Source organism: Sabethes cyaneus, chromosome 1 (genome assembly GCF_943734655.1).
Source record: "Sabethes cyaneus chromosome 1, idSabCyanKW18_F2, whole genome shotgun sequence".
In the NCBI taxonomy this organism is placed as follows: domain Eukaryota; kingdom Metazoa; phylum Arthropoda; class Insecta; order Diptera; family Culicidae; genus Sabethes; species Sabethes cyaneus.
Genome location: NC_071353.1, coordinates 170,134,026 through 170,152,599, shown reverse-complemented (window position 1 = coordinate 170,152,599; position 18,574 = coordinate 170,134,026). Strand labels below are relative to the sequence as shown.

At 41.7% G+C, this 18,574-nt stretch overlaps 1 protein-coding gene across 1 annotated transcript in view; it reads left to right on the top strand.

Moving 5' to 3' along the window:
• Positions 1–16,272, top strand: part of LOC128732430 (zinc finger protein 2) — a 32,811-nt gene extending 16,539 nt beyond the window's left edge. The window contains exons 5-8 of the mRNA XM_053825680.1: positions 4,126–4,185; positions 4,270–6,251; positions 14,039–15,898; positions 15,961–16,272. Coding sequence (XP_053681655.1) covers positions 4,126–4,185; positions 4,270–6,251; positions 14,039–15,898; positions 15,961–16,272 — 4,214 coding nt within the window. The remainder of the gene's footprint in view (positions 1–4,125; positions 4,186–4,269; positions 6,252–14,038; positions 15,899–15,960) is intronic.
• The last annotated feature ends 2,302 nt before the right edge of the window (positions 16,273–18,574 follow it).

The window sequence follows — 18,574 nt, the reverse complement described above, 5'->3', positions numbered from 1 at the left end:
AAGATTTGACCTTCTACGAAGCCGGCTTGATATTTTCCCACAAATCTGTTCGCAATTGGTGATAGTAGGCGAAAAATAACTTGGGACAGCAATTTATAGGCGGCATTGAGAACGGTGAACGCTCGCCTGTTCTCACAGTACAACTAGTCGCCCTTTTCATCACAAATTCTAACAATTAGCCGGTGCATACAAACGGCCAACTTTTCTGGTCCTATTCTAATAAGCTCCGCTCCGATGCCATCTTTCCCAGCCACTTTGTTGTTCTTTAGCTGCATGGGGCTGACACATCTTCTCTCGTTTGTTGCACCGGCGCGGCGCCGTGCTTCTCCGCCTGGCCCCCATTCTGGTGTTCGTCGAAGTGCTGCTCTTCCACCTCACGATCGTCCGTCAGACGATTCTTATCCCAAAACAGTTCGACTCGCGGCACAAAAAGCTTTTGTGAGATCCGTTCAGTTTATGGTACAACTTTCGTCCCAGCTAGCACCAACTCGTATATCAATGTACGAAAATTATCGTAAATATCTCCTAACAAATTCGAAATCGTAACTAAAGCTGGATGAAGTGGGAGCAAGTTGATTTTCTATCGTATATAATGATAATAACTGACATAGATACGATATTCAGCACAAAATCGTACAGTAGTATGGAGCGACTCGCGCTTAATCGGATATAATCGTATATAAATACTTATATAGTCGTAACGCTCAAAATTATTCGTAATCACGTATATCGCCTCCAAAATAGTACGGATAAGCCAATTTTGCGCATCAAATACGATTTATTAGCATGTATATCTGTACGTAATGCTGATTTTTATCTTTTTTATACATATCAAAATGATAGCGGGGGTGTTTCCTGATAACTCCCGGAAGATTTGGTTCTGTCGCATCTTCTTCTGTTTGTATCTTTCCACCTTCTGACGTGTGGCACTGCGCATTTTGCCCGCCCGCGTAGCGTTCTGCTCATCTATCACCCTCCTACATACGAAATAAGAATTGAATTTTTAATAATTTCAGAAAAAATATCTAGAAAAATCGTATCCGGAACGCACGAAACCAGCATATGCGTAATATTTTGGAAGCATTATGCCTACTGAAGATTATTATTATTATCACGTGCCAAATCACACGTTTAGAATGTTGCATCAATCTCAAATAAATGACGTTTGTTTTAAAATGAAATTTTTGGTTCAACCGTAGGAATTGTTGGAATCAACATTGCATGATGTGACAGACCATCAAATTGCTTATTTCAGTCACCCACCCACCCACTGCTGTAATCATTGTTACCATCACTACGCGTGTTGAAGTCTAGAAAAAAATTTATTCAACGGCTTGCTTGGATCTAGCGTCAGACACAAGGAAACTGTATACACTGAAGTCGCTTTTTACGCGGCTTTTTTACGCGACTATTTTTACGCGAATTTCGGAATTTACGCGGTTTTTTACGCGATTTTCGGAATTTACGTGTCTTTTTACGCGAATTTCAGAATTTACGCGGTTTTTTACGCGAATTTTGGAATTTACGCGGTTTTTTACGCGATTTTCAGAATTTACATTGTTTTTTACGCGAATTTCGGAATTTACGCGGTTTTTTACGCGGTTTTAATTTACGCGGGATGTATCCTTCGCGTAAAAAGTGACTTGAGGATATATTTGTAAATGTAAATGTAAATGTAAATAATTCGGGTTCACAAGTATTTGTATATGATGAGATCCGACTCTACATGGTTAATTCCATAATGCTATGCAATTCTTCGATGAAAATCGTATGTAAATTAGTTGTCATCATTTTGTACGTTCGAATATAAACTAGGCTGCGTTTTAATCCAGTTTTCCACGAGTGATAATGGCGGCTGATTGGGTACAACTTTCTGAAGGGCACAGTTCGGTTTTGGATGTTCAAGGCAGGAGCGGTTACTGTGGTTACTATGGAAGCCACTACGGTTATATGCTCGTGAAGTGAAGTGAAAAAATGTAAACATTTTTTAATTTTCGCAGACCAACCGAAGTCGAATTTAGTTGAAGGAAAGCGAATTTTTCTGCTTTCTTAGCTATCATTTTCATTGGGTCAATGTGACAATATTTCAGCAAAGAATAGCCACAAAACTGCGCTTCCGTATAACTAAATTCCTTTTCGGCTAGTCTGTGAAAACTAAACAATGTTTACATTTTTCCGCTCAACCGGCAAACAACCGTAGTGGCTTCCCTAGTGACCGCAGTGACTGCTCCTGCATTGAATGCCTAAACCGAACTGTGCCCTTCAGAAAGTTGTACCCATCAGCCGCCATTATCGCACATGGAAAGCTGGAAAAACTTTGTGTACGATTTCGATTTTGTCTAGAGATATTCAGGAAGATTATCACACATTGATATACGATTTGTGGTTTGCTAGGAAACCATCAGCAGATGGAAGGCATTCAAAATAGTCCATTTAACGTGCAATACGACACTGTTTAATATAATTTTCAAGCAAATACCAAGTGAAAATTTGATTTATTTAGGAATATGCAGTATCTAATTGGTTCCAAAAAAGGTCAGAAGTTTCCCAGAGTAGCACTTTAGGACCTTTACTGTTTTCGCTTTTTAAAAATGATTCATTCCGAATACTACTGCCACACACGCGATTGTTTATGCTAACAATACTAAAATTTATATAACCATCCGCACCGAAATGGACTGCCTGAGACTGCAAGAGTTCCACGCGATCCACACGCATGGATACTGTAATACGTACAATTAGTTTCGCCCGCATTTGTAGCCAGCATCTGCACCGTAGTCATATTGTAACTGATCTCGGCGTGATGCAATACCGACAGCATTATGACACGATAATTAGCAAAGCTGATCGCCAACTCGAACTCATAATGAGGATTAGGGAATTTAGGGACCCAGACACATTGCGATTGCTCACTAGTTGAACCCGAATCTTACGATCCGGCAAATATAAATGTCTGTTCAGAATTCAGAAAACTGCGGATACATTCCATTGACCAGTGTTTGCGAAGATGTTTAATCTTTGTATTAGTTCTTTGAATTTCTATATTGCATAATATAGCTCTAAGATGTTGTACATAAAAGTCATAACCGGAAACTGATACAAATAGTTTTATGCTCGCATTGGATTTTATTTAACTGAATAAAACCATTATCTCCACTATGCCGATTCTATAGGTTGGCAAAATGGTTTTTTTGTGTCCGTTGTCTGCTGCGAACCGATTCATATGGTCAGTGTTAAGTCAGACAGAACCGAGTGACAAAATTCTGACTTCGAAATCATCTTCTAACTCAGGCTGTTTGCAACATTCATGTAGTCTGATTAGAGTAAAATGTAGCTTAGAAAATTCTTGATCGTTTGCTGTCATTAACCCATTTTGTAAAATTTTGCGACTTGGTTGAGTCTGGTCTAACACCGACCATATGATATCGCGACAAACAATCGAATTGAGCAGGCGAGTCGAGCAGTTGAATCAAGCAATCGAGTCAATCTTCTGATCAAGCAGTTGAGTCGAGCAGTCGAATTGAACAGTTCAGTCGAGCAACTCAGTTAAGCAGTCCAGTCGAGCAATCAAATCGAGCAGACTAATCAACCAGTCCAGTTGAGTAGGTTAGCCAACCAGTTGAGCAATCGAGCAGTCCAGTAGTCGACCAGTGAGGTGACTGAGAATACAACCCATTGCTAGTTACCGATAAGCCTCTTATGACGTTATGTCAGAGACCTGGTTTTCGCTACAGACAAGCCTCTTATATAAATAGATTTGTGCGATCAATAATGAAAACAAGCCGTGTTGTATGGGATCCACAGTTTAATATAATATCTTTATTCCTCCCTCGGAACGTTCACATGAAGAAAGCTGTTTCTATCTCATAGTCCTCCTATCGTTAGCAAAAGAAAGCCTCATAAGGCTTCAAAGAGAAAAACTCCACGGAAATTAGATTTTCCAGAATCACTTTTCAAAGATCGCTAAAACGCTAAATTTGTGCAGGTCCTTGACAGTTAAACTCGATTCGGCGAGCACAACGTCGACCTTCACACAAAAAAACAGGGACAGACATGACGACGAAAACAATAACCAATTCTTAATATCTAAAGCTAACTGGCAACCGTCTTTTTTTTACCCCACAGGCGCCGAATCCCAAGATGCAATGGACTCGGCCTCGGCGGCTACCGGTGACAACAACAACGGTGGTGGAGGTAGTGGCAGCGGTGGTGTTGGTGTTGGTGGTGGCAGCGGTCTCAGTAGCACCAGTAGCAGCAGTAGCAGCAGCACGCACACACTGGGAACCCTGTGCAGCATTCTGCAGGAGAAGAAACCATGGAACGGGGAAAACTGTAACGGCAAAAGTGGTAGCATCGCCACCTCCGGTGTCACCGCAAGCGGTGCTTCCGGTCACAATGGGGATGGCGGAGGTTCGACCTGCAAGGATCGCTGTCTGGTTTGCAGTGTGTGCAACGATTTTTCCTCGAAGAAGATCAACGTGATGCAGCACCTGCTGGCGAACCACAACATCGGCAATGAGCTGCTGGCGCAGGATTTCCCCAACTTGAATGTGCCATCGACGGTCCAGAAGAAACCGTTCGACTACCTGCGCACGCTGACAGAGGCTCGCTGTGCTCAGAATCTGCGGCTCATCGAGAAGGTAACCTTCATGAACGACACTTTCGCCTTCAAGGAGAACTGCAACGATCTGAAGCACGGAAATTTAGCCGAAATCCTCGAGAGTTACATGGGTGGCGGTAAGGATGGAGATGGAGAGAAGATTGAAAAGCATCACATACAAACGGTGTCCTGCCCGCTGTGTCCGGAAACCTTCCTGGACCAGGTAAACGTAGAAACGCACGTAATCCGAGTGCACAACATTAAGATGGAAGGCTTGAACCGACTGCTGAAGCTGGTTGATACCTCGCAATTTCTCAAGACCACCAAACAACAGCAGCTTGGCAGCAGTCCGGACAAGTCGCCGAAGAAGGAAACCTCGTCCCCCTCGCCGGAGATCAAATGCTCCTTCTGTAAGGTCTGCTTCGACTCCATGGTAGACCTGAAGATACACTGCAACGAAAGCAATCACTTCAAGCGGAACGCCGACTCGGAGGATCTCGCCTGCTTCCTGAACGACTGCAAGGACGCATTCGACAATCTGTCCGATCTGCACCAGCACTTCAAGGCAAACCATCTCAATTTTCTGATCTCGGAGAACCACACGTACAAGTATCGCTGCAAGCTGTGTCCGTTTGCGTTCAAAACGCACGAAAAGTTGAATCGGCATTTGTTCTATCACTCGCTTCGCGAGTCCACCAAGTGTTTCTATTGCGATGCCACGTTTAAGAATATTAACTCACTGACGAGTCACATCACCGAGAAGCACCCGCAGGAGTCGTCCGCCCCGAAGGGCGGCTCCGAAACCCCCCAGCAGCAGGACTCGTCGTCGATTCTTTTCTTTAAAGATTTGAAGCGAAAGATGATGAACAATAAAAATGGGATGAGTCCCAAGTCGGACCGGAGTCAAACGCGCGATAGCGCGGACGAGGACCGGCTCAGTGAGAAGTCGATGAGTAGCAAGAGCAGTTTGTACTATGATAAAAGTTTGGATGGTTCGGATGGGGGAGGAGGAGGAGCCGGAGGTGGTGCGAAGATATCCTGTAATGATTGTAGGTTTAACTTCACGGATGCGGCAGCTCTCGAGCGACATATGGCCACGGCATTCCATATGTCGAAGGAGAAGGAAAAAGCCGCTGCGGATAGTATTGCTGGAATGGTTAACAAACAGCAGCTGTTCTACGACATCAAATCGGAGAAGTTCACCAATCCGAATCGACCCTTCAAGTGTACGATTTGCATGGAGAGTTTCACCCAGAAGAACATCCTGCTGGTGCACTACAACAGCGTGTCCCACTTGAACAAACTGAAGAAGCTAAAGTCCGACAAGCAGCACTCGGCGTTCCCGTTTCAGATTGGGGCTTCCATGATGGGGGGTGGTGGCGATGGGATGGGCGGCGGTGGAGGCGATGGATGCGAATTCGGTGGTGACAAGCAGCCTCCCGATTTGAAGGCCTTCGGGATGCAAATGTTCGGCGAAGGCGGTGGTGAAAAGCGGAAGGATCTGGAGGAGAAGGAAACGGCCCGGAAGAAGTTCAAGTGCGATATCTGCAATGTGGCGTACACGCAGGGAAGTACGCTGGATATTCACATGAGAAGCGTGCTGCATCAGACCCGAGCCTGCCGGCTGCAGGAAAGGAATATGTTCAATAATGTGAGTATTAATTTTACTGTAGGTTTTGAATGGATTAACTTTTGGCGTTGGACTACGTTCTTGTGGAAGGTATCTGTAGTAAAGGATAATTCGAAAAACTCTTTTATAAACTATTTTTGAACTTTTTGTTTTTTTTAACTCAAGTTGGCTCAAAATCCTCAACTCAACTTGGTCCCTAATCCAACAGAAATCACCACCGACTTTAAAGTCGGATTAAGCTCCCATCAAAATCAATCACAAATCCGCCTCAAATCGGTTTAAAATCCATTTCAAATAAGTTTAAAATCCGACGCGAATCGGTCCCAAATTCGACTAAAATCCGCCGACTTCAATGTCGGATCAAAATCCAACCAAAATTGGTCCCAAATCTGACTTAAATAATTCTTAACTTGTACTCAAATTAGTCTGAAATCCGACTTAATTCGGTGCCAAATTCGACTGAAATCGCCACCGACTTTTACGGCGGTCAAATCAAAGTCTGACCAAAATCGGTCCAAAATCCTTTTAAAATGAACTCAAATCGATCCCCAATCTGACTCGAATAGGTTTCAATTTCAGGTCAAATTTGACTGAAATCGGTCCAAAATCCTTCAATTCGGATTAAAGTCCGACCAAAATCGATTCAAATCGGCCTCAAATTCGACTAAAATCAGCACCGGCTTTCAAGTCGGTTTAAATTTCAACCAAAATGGGTCCCAAATCTGACTCGAATCGCTTCCAAATTAGATTTAAGACGACACCGATTTTAAAGTTGTTAATCCGACTCAAATAGGCTCCGAACACCGAAGTCCGAACACCAATTGGTACCAAATCTGATTCAAATCGGTCCCAAATCCAACTGAAATCGTCACCGATTTAAAAGTAGGATTGAGTTTCAACCAAAGTCATCCCAAATTCAACTCAAATAGGTTTCAAATTCGACCCAAATTAGCTCCAAATCCGATTCAACTGGGTCAAAGTCCGACCATCATCGCTCCCAAATCCAACTGAAATTACACCAAATATGACCCAAACTGGCCTCAAATCGGTTCCGGATCGATGGACAAATCCGATTCAAATTAGCCCAAATTCCATGTCAAATCGCCATTACCGTTAAAATAGTAATGAAATCCAACGGAAATCAATTCCAAATCTGACTCAAATAGACTCAAATTAGACTGAAACGACCTCCGACTTTACGGTCGAATCAAAGTTCGACTATAAACAGTATCAGATCTGCTCTAAGTTAGACTCAAATCGATTAAAACCGGTGCCAAATTCGGTTAAAATCACCATCGACTTTTAAATCGAAGTAAAACCCCTCCAAAATCGGCCCGAAAATTCGAATTAAATCTGAAGCAAATTGGCTCCAATTCGGCTACAAGTCCTACTCAACTAGGTCTCAAATCCGACACAAATCGATCCCAAATCTAACTCAAACCGGTCCTAAAACCAACTCAAATAGTCTTTAAATCTGACTCAAATTGCCCTCAAATCAGGCTGAAATCGGTCCCAAATCCGAATCAAATCTCAATCGACTTTAACGTGTAATCATAATCTGACTGAAATCGGCCCCAAATCTGACTCGGTTCGAATTAAAATTCGATTCAAATTTGACTAAAATCGCCATCGAGTTTCAAGTTGGATTAAAATCCGACCGCAATCTGTACCAAATCGGTCAATTCCAGCTCGAATCGACCTCAAAACTGACCCAAATCGGTTAAAAATCAAGCTCATAGTCGGATGCAATTGCCACCGACTTTAAAGTCGGTATAAGATCCGAGCAAAACCAACCCCAAATCCAACTTAAATCGGTCTCAAATCCGATTCAAAATCCGACTAAAATCAGCACCGAATTTAAGGTCAGATCAAAGTTCGACCAAAATGGGTCCCAAATCTGATTCGAATCATTTCCAAAATTGATTGAAATCATCATCGACTTCAAAGTCGCGGTCTCAAATACGACTCGAATAGGCTTTAAATCCGACCCAAACTGGCCCTCAATCCTATTCAAATCGGTAAAAACAACTGAGTCAAATCGTCGCCGAATTTGAAGTCGGATCAAAGTCCGACCAAAAACGATCCCAAATCTGACTCAAACTGGACTTGAATCGGCCCGAAATCCGGGTCAAATTCGACAAAAACTGCCACCGATTTTGAAATTGAATTAAAATCCGACCAAAAACTGTCCCAAATAGATTTCAAATCAGTCTCAAAAGGGCTCGAGATCCAATTCAGCTCGGCACTGCAAAAGTGGAAGCGAAATTGTTACCCAAATAAGTCTTATCTTTCTAGTTCTGTTTCAATTTTGTCGAAAGCAGGAGGACTAAAGCCATTCCTATCCTGTTGTACAGGGTGGAGCTATTAACCATCATCCCCATGCATGATTTATCTATTTTGAATTGGCGCGTTACGTGTACTTTATTTTGGGCACTTCCATTTGATTTAGCCGTAAATGACAAAAACGGTGCTTTTTTGATAAAATCTATAAAATAATATGCTATTTTTACTCGTAATTTTCACTCATTTTTTGTTATTTCCTTTTCCATTTTCCGTCTTTTTTCTTCCCTTCTCCATTTTTCTTCTTATTTTTAAACTTTTTCCTATTTTCCTATTTTTCAATCCCATCCCTATTTCCCATTGTCCTATCTGCAGCCTTTTATTTCCCATTTGACCATCTTTCCCCGTTTTCCTCGTTTCCTCTATTAATTTTCTTTTCTCTCGCTCGCTATTTTGCTGTTTTCTTTTGGTTTCTATTGTTTTCTGTTCCGTTTTCCCTTTCTTGTATCGTTTTCTTTCTTACTCTTTCCAATTTTCCCACCTTTTAATACACACTTTTTTCTTTTTGTGTCCCGTCTTCACCCTCCATATTCCTCGTTTTTTCCTTTTTTCTGGCCGGTATTTTCTTTTCTTATCCCGTCCCGCCCATTTCGGTCCTGATTTTCTTCTTGGTTTTCTCTTTTCTGTTCCATTTTTGTTCTCTCTTCTTTTCTTCTTCATTTTCATCTCATCTATCCCATTCCTGTTCTGTTTTCAGTCCCGTTAAGTCCTTTGCTATTTTTTAGTTTTCATCTGTTCCGTTCTTCCTCTGGTTTGTCATACCTTTCCAGCTTTTCTGTTCTGTCACGTTCTGTTTGTCTTTTTCATTTTGTCTTATTTATCCCTTTTCATTTCTGCTCTTTATTTTCCATCTTTTTGTTCTCGTATTTCATTTTAATTTATTTATTCTTCCCGAACAGATTTCAATAACTGTTAAATTCACTAGCGTGCCCAAACCTAAACAAAAGAACTTTCAGAAGAATACTTTAGTCTGGAAAAACTAGTAATCGCAAGATAGTGAATCTATCATTGCTTATAACAAAAGGCCGGCCCATTAGGCGACCAAATTTGGTCTCAAAACTATTTCAAAAAGGTTTTAAATCGAACTCAAATTAGCGTAAAACCCGACTCAAATCGGTCCCTAATCCGACAGATATCGCCACCGACTTTAAAGTCGGATTAAGATCCTATCAAAATCAGTCCCAAATCCAGCTCAAATCGGTTCAAAATCCAATTCAAATAAGTCTAAAATTCAACTCAAATAGGTTTCAAATCTGAGCTAAATTGGCCCCCAAGCCGTATTAAATCGGTCACAAAACTAAATGAAATCGCCACTAATTTTAAAGTCAGATCAAATTCCGACCAAAACCGGTCCAAAATTCGACTAAAATTTAATTCAAATCTGACTAAAACCAGCACCGACTTCAATGTCGGATCAAAGCTCAACTAAAATGGGTCCCAAAGCTGACTCTGAATCGGTTCCAAATTCGATTGGAGTCGTAATTGATTTTAAAGTTGGGAATCCGACCAAAAGCGGTACCAAATTTGACTCAAATTTGACTAAAATCGGCCCGAAATTCGACACAATTTCGACTAAAATCGCCACCGTTTAAAGTCGGTCTGATAATCCCATCGAAATCAGTCCCAAGTCCGGCTCAAATAGATTTAAAATCCGATTCCAATAAGTCTAAAATCCGACGCAAACCGGTCGAATTTAGATTCGGCTAAAATCGCCGCCGACTTTAAAGTCGGATCAAAATCCGATCGAAATGGGTCCCAAATCTGACTTAAATAGGAACTTTTTTTTCTTTTAATGACGTAATGAGCAGTCGGCTTACTTTTTTTTCTGTTGGGGAAGAATAAATGAAGAATTAAATAGGTACCTAATCGTACTCAAATTAGACCGAAATCCCTCCTAAATCGGTCCCACATTCGACTGAAATTGCCACCGGCTTTTATATCAAATCAAAGTCTGGCCACAATCTTAAAGTCTGGCCGACTCAAATCAACCCCCGGCCGAAATCGACCGACATCGCCGACTTTAAAGTTGTTAATCCGACCAAAAGCGGTCCCCAATCCAACTCTAATAGGTTTCAAATCCGACCCATATTGACTTAATCCAATTAAAATCGGTCAAAAAACTCAATCAAACCATCACCGATCTTAAAGTCAGATTAAAGTCCGACCAAAATTGGTCCCAAATTGGCTTCCAACCAAATCCAAATTCCATGTCCATCTCAAATGGGTCTGAAATCGAAACTTTGCTCGTCACTGAAAAAGTGGATGCGAAATTGGTAACCAAATAAGTCTTATCTTTTAGTTGTGTTTTGTATTTCAATTTTCCCGTTTTCCTCGTTTCCTCTCCCGCTATTCTTCGTTTCTCTTTTGGTTTATTTTCTGTTTCGTTTTCCATTTTTTCCAATCCCATTACTGTTCTGCTTCTTGTCTCGTAAACTGCTTTTCTATTTTTCGTTTACGTTTGTTCCGTTTTCCTAGTATTTGTTATGCCTTTCCTGCGTTTCTGCCACGTTCTTCAATTTTGCTGTTCCGATTTTTCCTGTCGCACATTTTACTCTCATAAAACTTAACTGTTGTTCCTCTTTATTTTCACTCATTTTTTCTAAATTTCTATTCCGTTTTCCGTCGTTTTTTTCTCATTACCAGTTTTCGTCTTTTTTATCTTTTATTATCTCTTTTCCTTCTCGTTATTCGTCTTTGTTTATTTTGTGTTTCTTTTCTGTCGTTTATTATTCCTTTATTCTGCTCTTGGCTCCCGAGCTTTCGACTATTTTCCTTCAGTTTCAGTTTTTTCATTGGTCCGTTTGCGTGTTTCTATTTCTTCTTTTTCTGCCATGTTTTTCTATTCCATTTCCATTTCCCGTTGTCCCATCCCATCCCATCGCCTTTTATGCCGTTTGACCTGTTTTTCCCGTTTGCTCGTTTCCTTTATGGGTTTGCTTCTCTCTCTCTCTCTCTCTCTCTCTCTCTCTCTCGTTTTTTTTCTTTGATCTTTTGGTTTCTTTTGCTTTTTGTTCCGTTTTCCCTTTTTTGTCTCGTTTTCCTTCTTGGTCTTTCTCATTTTCCCACCTCTCCAGTTTGTTTTTTCTTTTTCATCTGTCTTTAACTTCCATTAGTCTCGTTTTTCCTTCTTTTCTCTCTCTCTCGTTTTGCCATTTTTGTGCCCGGCATTTTCTCTTTCATTTTGTCCCGTCCTGCTTCTCACAGTTATGACGTCTTTCCTGTTTGTCTGTTCCATTTTTTTACTTTTTTTTCTCTTCTTCCTCATTTTCAGGCCCGTTTTCCCCTCTTTTCCAATGTCATTCCTGTTCTAATTTTTTGTCCCGGTAGCTCATTTTCTATTTCTTCGTTCTTGTCTGTTCCGTTTTTCGTTCTCTTATTTGTCATGCTTTCTTTGCTTTCTGTTTGTCGTTTGGAAAAGTCTTTTCTAGTTTAACTAGTTTCTCTTCTGTTTTCGTTTTTTCTTACAATTTCAATTTTTCTCCTATCGTATTGCCTTTTCTATCTTTATCCCGTTATATCTTCTTTTTTGTTCCGTTTTTTCTCCTTTTCTGTACAGTATTTCCTCATTTTCATTCACCTCTTCCTGATTATTTCTTCTTCTTTTTCTGTCCAGTTTCCAGTCATTTTTGTCCCTTTTTTCTCCTTTTACACTCTTTTTTCTCTTTTTTTCTTTCTTACTTCCTGTTTTCCTTTACATTAAGTTACGATTTTGATCTCGATTGATTTTTTCCATGTCAGGTTTTCTACTTTTTCTCTGGAGTTCTTTCTTCTTCTCCAGTCTGTCCAGTGTGCTCCAGTACGTCTTATTTTCTCACACTTTTTACTCTTTTCTGTTTCGTTTTTTGACTTTTCCAGTTCCGAGTGCAATTTTTCCAATTTTTTTATCGTTTGTCTCCTTTTGTGTACCGTTTTAAGATGTTTGCTCTAATATCCCTTCCATTTTAACTCTGTTTGGTTAACCGTGTTTTTTGTTTCATTGTTTCGGTTCGTTTCATTGTTTTTCATTTCGTGTTTTATTATTTTCCTTCCCGTATTCCGTCTTTTTCTTCCCTTTCTCCTTTTTCCGTTTCCAGTTTTCGTCTTCGTCGGTTCCGTTTTCGCTTTTTTCTGTCTCGTTCATTCTGTTCTTATACTCACTTTTTGTCTCCGATTTTTTGTCTTTTTCTCAACCGTTTTACCTTTTGGTCATTGATCAATTTATATTTCGATATATTCGTGATATATTACCTTCTTCGACGTTTTCCACGTTTTCTCTGTTGCTTTTTTGTTCCCTTGCCACTCTTCTGTTCCCTTTCAGTTTCTCTTGCTATCTGTTCCGTTTGTCCTACCTTTTCTGTCATATTATTTTCAGTCCCGTCTTCTCTCTATTTGCTTAGTTTTCCCTCCTTTTTCACCCGTTTTCGTTATTTCTGCCTGCCATTTCCTTTTTTCTGTTCCGCTCTTCCATTCCTGTCTCGTTTCTCGTCCTTTTCACTCCTGATTTACTACCACAGGCCCGTTTTTCCTCTTTTCCTGTTCCAGTTTTGCTCATTTTCGGTCCCGTCTATACTCGTCCTCCTTTTCTATCGTTTCGTTTTTCGTTTTCATTTTTTCCGCTCTTCCTTTTCATTTACCGTTACATTATATTTTTTTCCATTTTATCCCTTTTGTCTATCGTTTTCAGTTTTTTCCCGTTCCGCCCCTGCACTGACCCTCTTTATCTGTTTTTGTTTCTCCACTTTCCCGTTGCCGTATTTCTCGAATTCCTCCTTTCTATTTCGTTTCTTTTATTTCTTTTCTGTAGAGTTTGCTTGTTATTTCTCATTTGTCTTGTTATCTTTATAGTTTTTTTTCCTTCTTAGGTTCTCCCTTTATTTTAGTTCAGTCTCTTTTAATGCCTCGTTTTCCCACTTTTTCTTTCCCGTTGCTTTCTATTTCATGGAAATTAAATTAAAAGAAAACTTATCCAAATTAATTCTACTATGTATATTTTATTCTTGACAGATACGTATTTCGCCTACGACTTGCAGGCTTCCTCAGTGTCTGTTTTCGAACACACGAACACTCAATTCTATTCCATTCTTTTTTCAGCTTTTGTATCCGGTTTGCTCTCCTGTTCTGTCATGTTTTTTATTTCAGTGTTCTCTTATTCTTACAAGCTTCTCTTGTTTTTCTCTCTCGCTTGTTTCCTCTTTTTATGTCTCGTCGATCCAGTTTCTGTCACGTTTCTTTGAACATGAGCATGAAACTGGATTTGATATTAAACTTAAATTGGACCTGAATCAGGGTCTACATATTCTTATGTAGTTATTTTACTGACTCGTAAAAATTTCGGGTGAACAAATTTAGTTCTCCAGACCTCCAGGTTACACTTTGAATTTTGTTGTTGTTTTGAAATAAATTTTTTAGAGAAGGTGGGGTGTCCTACGTCAACCATTCTATGGTGTCTTTAACACAATCCCTCTGATTTTTTCGTTTGTTTCTTTTAGCAATTGCAGGCACTCGATAAGAAGAAACCCGAGTTCTCGCTCATTCAAACGATTCCGGAAAGTCACGAATCTCCTAACTTCATCGACGATTCGCCACTGCGCAAGATAAAGTCGCCAGCTGATTTGCAACCACAGCAGCAACTTCCGCCGCAGCAGTCGCAGATGCCTCAGCAACCGCCCCTGTTGAATCCTATGATCGGAGCTCTTGGCTTGGGAGCTGCCGTACCCGGTTTGGACAAGCCAGAGATTGCCATTTGCGAATGCTGTTTCCAGGTGTTCCCCAATAAGGTCACACTGGAAACTCATCTAGAGCTGAGTCCGGAGTGTTTAGCTATGAAGAAGAAAATGATGGAAAACAGTAATCCTACTCCGGAGAACTTTGCCGAAGGCTTCCAGCAGCAAGCACTGAATGAACTTGCTAAGGTCAATCCTCTTCCTGGGTTCGATCTAACCCCGGAAGCATTGTTGGGAAAAAGTCCCTTCCCCATGGATCCGACAGCCAACCTTATGGATCCGAACTTTTTGAAGAACGCCTCGCTGCTCCAGTTTGCCACTGATCCGAACAACAAACTGGGCCCAAACGCCCTGAACGTACTAAATTTCATGCACTTCCACCACTTGATGTCGCTTAGCTATTTAAACCTCGCACCGCAGCTGAACTTCGGCGCCGTACCGCCGAAAGTTCCAGACATAACAGCTAAAACCGACCTCGAGAAGGTCATTCCGGTTGACAAGACCAAATTACCGCCGGGAGTCATGCAGCCGAACCTCAACGGGAAATCTCCGCTCGACATGAACCTCATGCCTCACAACCTGGAGAACAAAATGCCTCCGCAACCTCCGCAGCAACAGCCGTGCACTCAGAAGCGAGCCCGAACTCGCATCACCGACGAACAACTGCGCATTCTACGCTCGCACTTCGACATCAACAATTCTCCCAGCGAAGAAAGCATCCAGGAAATGTCCATCAAGGCTAACCTTCCACCGAAGGTGGTCAAACACTGGTTCCGCAACACCCTCTTCAAGGAACGCCAACGCTCCAAGGACAGTCCGTACAACTTCAGCATTCCCCCATCGACAAAGCTCAACGTCGAAGAGTACGAGCGGACCGGCGAAGCGAAGGTGGTCGATCTGGACACCTCGTTCAAATCCAACGACTCCCAGGATACCTCGCAGAATGCGGTCGACCTAAAACTGAACGAGATGAAGCAAAACTTCTCCAAAACCCTCATGGAGTCCCTCTCCAAGCATCAGGCCAATCAGGAGTTGGGTAACTTTCAGCTAAATAAAAACCTTTTTCCGGATAACTTCGGCTCTGACTTCCAGAGCCAGCACGACCAAGCGTCCCAACTGCAAGCCAACGTTGCCAATTTTTTCTCCCAAGCTCCCGACCTGAACAACCTCAGCAAGGAGCTGATGTCGAACAAAAAGAAAAAAATCAAATCCGAAACCTCGTCCAATGCCTCGCCTACCCCGGTCGATCTGCAGATCGATTCCAGCAACTCCAGTCCGCTGCCGATGCGCCCGCCCAGCGCCATCTCCCTCAAGAAGCACATGGAAGCTCGTCCACTCGTCGGTACTCCCGGGCTGATGGAAGAAATTAAGATCCCCAGTCCGATCGAGAGTCCGGTCATTTCGCCACCGGCTTCGATCGCTGGCGGAATGCATCAACAGTTGTCCCAAAATCAGGCCGTCACTTGCTCGAACGGAAAGCGTGCCAACCGAACCCGGTTCACCGATTACCAGATCAAGGTGTTGCAGGAGTTTTTCGAGAACAATTCCTACCCCAAGGACAGTGATCTGGAGTACTTGAGCAAGCTGTTGATGCTGTCCCCGCGGGTCATCGTCGTTTGGTTTCAGGTAAGTTCCTTTAGTTTTCTCTGAACGGCGAAGAATTTCATAACCTCATTTTCTTTCCACAGAACGCTCGCCAGAAGCAGCGCAAGATCTACGAAAACCAACCGAACCCGACCTTCGAGACGGACGAGAAGAAGGCGATCAACATCAACTACACCTGCAAGAAGTGCAACCTGGTGTTCCAGCGGTACTACGAGCTGATCCGCCACCAGAAGAACCACTGCTTCAAGGAGGAAAGCAACAAACGTTCGGCCAAGGCGCAACTGGCGGCCGCCCAGATTGCGCACTCCTTCACCAGCGGCAGCGAGGACTCGGACTCCAGCATGGACGTCAGCCGGCGGGAGTTCCAGCCGCGCGAAAACGACTGCCCCTTCTAATGGAAGGCCCCTTCCGAGGACGATCCGACGACGACGTTGGATTTTTCCTCTTCCCTTCTTCCGTTGTTCCGTTAGCGCATTCCTTTAGGTGTTCCTTCTTTCTTTAAGTTGAACATTCAACCCAGTGATTTTTTATTTTAATCAAAAAACAAACAAACAACATTCCAATCGTTTATTTTCTCACTCTCTCGAATTTAGGTAGGTAGCGCTGGCGCTTTCTTATGAGTTATTAAACCCCTCCCCCAAAAAACTTCTCCCCTGTTAATTTTGGTTCCCGTCTATCTTACAATCAATCTTTTGTTTCGGTTAAAATTGACGACATCTCCTAAGAACGAAGCATGAAATAACGAACTGACTGAAAGCGGTTCGAGCATTTCCTCTTCCTCTCGCAAAAAAGTTACTATTTTCTAAAAGAATATTTTTTGATATACAAGTAAAAAAAAAGAAGTAAAACATAGCAGAGCGAAAACAGAAACGTAAAAAAAAGTTTCGCGAAGAAATCCCCGCATCAAATGTAATGTGAAAGTTCCTAAACTGAAAGCAAACAAGCAAGAAAGATATGAGTATATTAAGCTATTGAGATGAAAAAAAAAACGAGAAACAAATACAAACACTGTTTTTGTAACTGATTTGCCATATATTATACGATTGTGAGCGTGGTGTTGAGAGCGCGTGAAGAAAGAGAAAACAAAAGAGAGTTAGAAACAAGCAAGCTAACGAAAAACTACAGCAAGCAAGCGACAGTTAAAACGTAAGAACTCAAAAGTAAAACAAACAAAAATAGAAACAAAACAATCCAGAACTGCTCTACCCTGAGATCGGATATAGATAATTATATTGTTTTGTCAGTTTTTTTAAACTATTGAAAAATTTTATTATTGAAACACAGCAGGCGAAATATAATCCACACAACATCATGGAGATTGTTATCAAAAAAAAACCTAAAACAAAAAAAAAACACTGGAAGTTCGTTTTTATTTCTCTAGCTTCGAAACAATCCTTGTGACAACGACTTAACTTACACGTTGAAAGTTTTCTTTAAAACCATCAACATGAAACACTTCTTGAAAGGATTACTTTCGAACAGCATTTGCATTTTTATATTCTGGGCAGGGAAAACTCCTCGCCATGATCGTTTGTGTCCTCCTTTTCACCTTTTCAGCTCTCTTGTCGAATTTCTTGCCAAGAATAGGTTTTTCCACGTTTTTACTGTAGCTTCGTGCTTGGTTCCAAAGATCCACTTTAAATTCTCTCGTTCTCCCAATTCTAATTGTGAACTGAAGGAGCCACATTCAATGTACTAGTACTGTCTTCTGATACGGAGCCTTCAACCAGTAACTTCGTTGCGTAACACCTTCCTATTGTCGCAGCCTTTTCTAATTCTGTCCACCTTACCTACTCTTACCTTACTTTACTTTACGTTACCAATACTCGCGCTGATCTATAGATGAAGAGCAACGTGGCCACCATCAGAGATTATATTTTAGTATCCTAACACGAACTAGGACCACGGGCTCCGGTGTTTCTTCAACGATACCTCCTCAGAGTGAACCTCAGAGTCCTCTTAATTTAGTGCCCTCTTAATAGATTGTACTCCTTCTACGTCCACGCTTTCAGGTTACGAAATTTAGATAGCTGTGCAATCGCCTAGAAAGCCCTATTGCAGTCACTATCTGTCTTGTTTACCACTGACTGGGAGGATTTCAGTCCAGAACGTCATAAATTTCTTTTTGTAGATTTTATGACAAGCTCACTCGGCGCAAATGAGATCGATATCTCACCAGTCTTTTCTCGCGGTTGGCGTGGAAGCACGTATCAGTCTAATGATTTTTTTTATCTAATTCATATTAAATCATAATCAGTCACAACCGACATCGCTCAACTGAATCGTACGCCGTCTTAAAGTCTATGAACAGAAGAGGAATCCGCTGAAAGGAAGGATGTTGAATTTTTAAAATTGGTCCAGAATTGGTCGCAGGCTGAACATTCGGTCCTTCATGAAGCTTCAAAGTTCTCCTCTAACGATCTCAGTCTATGAAACAGAATGCAGGAGGGAATTTTGTATGCAGAATTGTCATGAGTAATTTCCTGGAAATTGCTACATTGCAGTCGATGGTATTTCAACAGTCCTCGAGAAAAGCTCGTCCAGTTTGTCCACTTCCGGTTGTGCAGCTTCGACAGAGGTGTGTAATTTTCAGCGACGTCAGACTACTTAGCCGCACGAGATTTGTAACCGAAGAGTGCTAACTCAGCGGGGAATCTAGGAAGGAAGGGTATTGTCGGCTCGGTGTAGGTCTACACT